Here is a 2500-nt window from a genome sequence, read left to right as displayed (position 1 = left end):
CAAGATATACCACGAAATCAGCCATCAAAGTTATATTAGTCATAAAAAATACCAAAAAGCTGTTGCCGTCTAAACTCTAATCCGTTATTGAACTAATTCTATCTTCGTGATGAGGACTCTGAGGCGTGTGGAGCTAATACATTTTGTTCGGTTTATGAGGTTGTTAAAAAAACAGTAACGAGGTTTTATGAGACGGGTTTAGGTCCGGTTCAGACGTCGGGGCAATGGTGCAGGTTAATTTCCCGGAACCTGCAGCAGGATCTTATTATTATGATGATGATTATTAAAGGGAGTTAAGAGTGTTGAAGGTTTTAGTGCGAGGAGTTCTAGTGGCTAGGCTCGCCATAGTGGTAATCATCTTTCGAGAATGTTTTATAGAATATTTTTGCTCTTGCTTTTTTTGTGCAATGAGATTAAAAGGGATTTCTAAAGTTGCCTTTTAGGGATATAGGAAGATTTTTTATTTTTTTATGTAATTTTTTTCTTTCCTTTTTATCACTACTTTTACTTTATTTTCTTACATTTCGGAAATAATATCCCCCTTTTCCTGTCTATTTTGCAGTGTCGAGCAGCGTGAAGCAGAAGCGGTCTCGACACTCCAGCAGCGAAGTAAGAATTCCGGACTCTGTCGCCGAGACTCGTGATCTGGACTCGAGTAACAGCGACTACGAGGACGACCTCCATTACGACGACCACCCTGCTGCGGACGACTACCCCGCTCAGGACGACTACCCAGCCCACGAAGACCACCTCGGCCATGAGGGCGTGCGTGCAAAGCTCCTCGCTGCCATGGGTGAGTGTCATGACCGTTTTATTTACGTAGACTTTATAAACCTGCTATCTTTATAAACCTGTTAGTTTTCTTTTTCTTTCTCTGTTTTCTTACGTTTTTTTTTCCTTCCACGAATCTTCCTCTTGTTTATTTAGATAATAGACAAGCAAGAGCCAATATTCTTTCGGTATTTTTCGTTATTTTCTCTCTCACTCATGCTCCTTTCCACTGTATTGTATCTCAATCTTTAATCTTTTTTATTTATTCCCATAATTCCATTTCTTTCCCTGATACTTCCTTTTTAATCTTCCTTATCGATATTATTTTTTGACACAACTCTAACCCAATATCATCTCAAAGATATTTATTCATTACTGTCTATTCATTACTAATTTCTCTTGTTCCTCCGCAGGGTTGTCCTCAGCACCTTCCCTGCAACACGGCACGGGTCGCGGGCGTCACGTTCCCGAGTACATGTGGAGTATGTACCGCCAGCTGGTGTCCTCTCCCGCGTCCTGCTCCAACACAGCCTTCGTCAGCATCCCTAATCTATGTGAGTCAAATGAGTCTTTAGTGTGAATGAGTCTTTTATTTAGTCCCTAATCTATGTGAGTCAAATGAGTCTTTAGTGTAAATGAGTCATTTAGGATTCAAGATATTGTGCTTCCGTTGACAATATGCGCGCTATAAGAGAAAAGAACAAAAAGGTTGTGTTTATATTATCTAATGTTAAGTCGCTAATTCTCGAGTTCATTTCGTCGAATCTAACCCGCCCTTTGCCCACCCACAGTCGGCGATCTCTCCGCCGGCTGCCACGCCCAAGAGATCTTCTTCGACCTCAGCCGCGGGGAGGAAGCCGGTCACAGCCTCCAGTCTGCTCACCTCCATGTCGAACTCCCGCACAAAGCCGCCCACAAGCACAAGAGGAAGACCGCCCACAACAAGCACGCCCACAAGAAGAGCCAGCACCATCACCAGCCACACACCGCCGCCCTTCTTGAGGTCACGCTGGCCTTTCTGGACAACACGACTGCCCCGCGGAAGAAGGTGAGGCTTGCTTTTGTTTTTTTAACCCTTTCCCTGAACCCCATTCGTGAACCAAATGGAATCCGATCCTGCATGCGCGCTGAGCCATTTAGCTAACAGTACGATACTTGAGGCAAACGCGGTTCTGAGCTGATTTTCGATTGAGGAAAGGACATTGGTTCATTCAGCTGCACTCGTTGCTCACCCCAGCGCCGTACACATTCACTGCCAAAATACGATTCATATAAGCATTAATCCATTCTCGGAGATGTATAAGCGCATGTGACTCACAGGGGGGGGGGGGGATCGAAACCCACAAAGGAATATGTAGATGGTATCGGGCCGGATGCCCCTTTTGCGCTGAGGTCCTCCTTTTGGTGATCCTCGTTGTTTGGGATTATTTGCACGATTTTGTCCTTCCCAAAGAAGATAGCGATTTTATTAATAGCGCGTAAAATCTTATATTCAAAAAGCGGGCCGGACAAAGACTTTATTGAACTGTCATTTTTTTATTCTGATAACGAGCTGTCAAAAAAGGGATCCTGTAACTTTTCCACTCCGGGTTTGTCATACGCTGTGGCACCTCCTGTCGTCAGCCTGTATCACTCGTCAGGATTCAGTGAGTGTCAGTATGAGTCACACACCGATGAATAAATACATGAGGACAACCTTGTGTTTGTCATCACACATGGATTGTATCAG

General features: G+C 44.2%; 1 protein-coding gene across 1 annotated transcript in view; it reads left to right on the top strand.

The window, feature by feature from the left end:
• The window catches only part of LOC113807336 (univin), a 5066-nt gene that overhangs the window by 902 nt on the left and 1664 nt on the right, over nt 1-2500 (top strand). The window contains exons 3-5 of the mRNA XM_027358575.2: nt 563-793; nt 1185-1325; nt 1563-1819. Of these exons, the coding sequence (XP_027214376.2) occupies nt 563-793; nt 1185-1325; nt 1563-1819 (629 nt within the window). The remainder of the gene's footprint in view (nt 1-562; nt 794-1184; nt 1326-1562; nt 1820-2500) is intronic.

Source organism: Penaeus vannamei, chromosome 31 (genome assembly GCF_042767895.1).
Source record: "Penaeus vannamei isolate JL-2024 chromosome 31, ASM4276789v1, whole genome shotgun sequence".
Lineage (NCBI taxonomy): Eukaryota > Metazoa > Arthropoda > Malacostraca > Decapoda > Penaeidae > Penaeus > Penaeus vannamei.
Note: the sequence above shows the minus strand (reverse complement) of the source record. Positions and strands in the feature narration are given on the sequence as shown.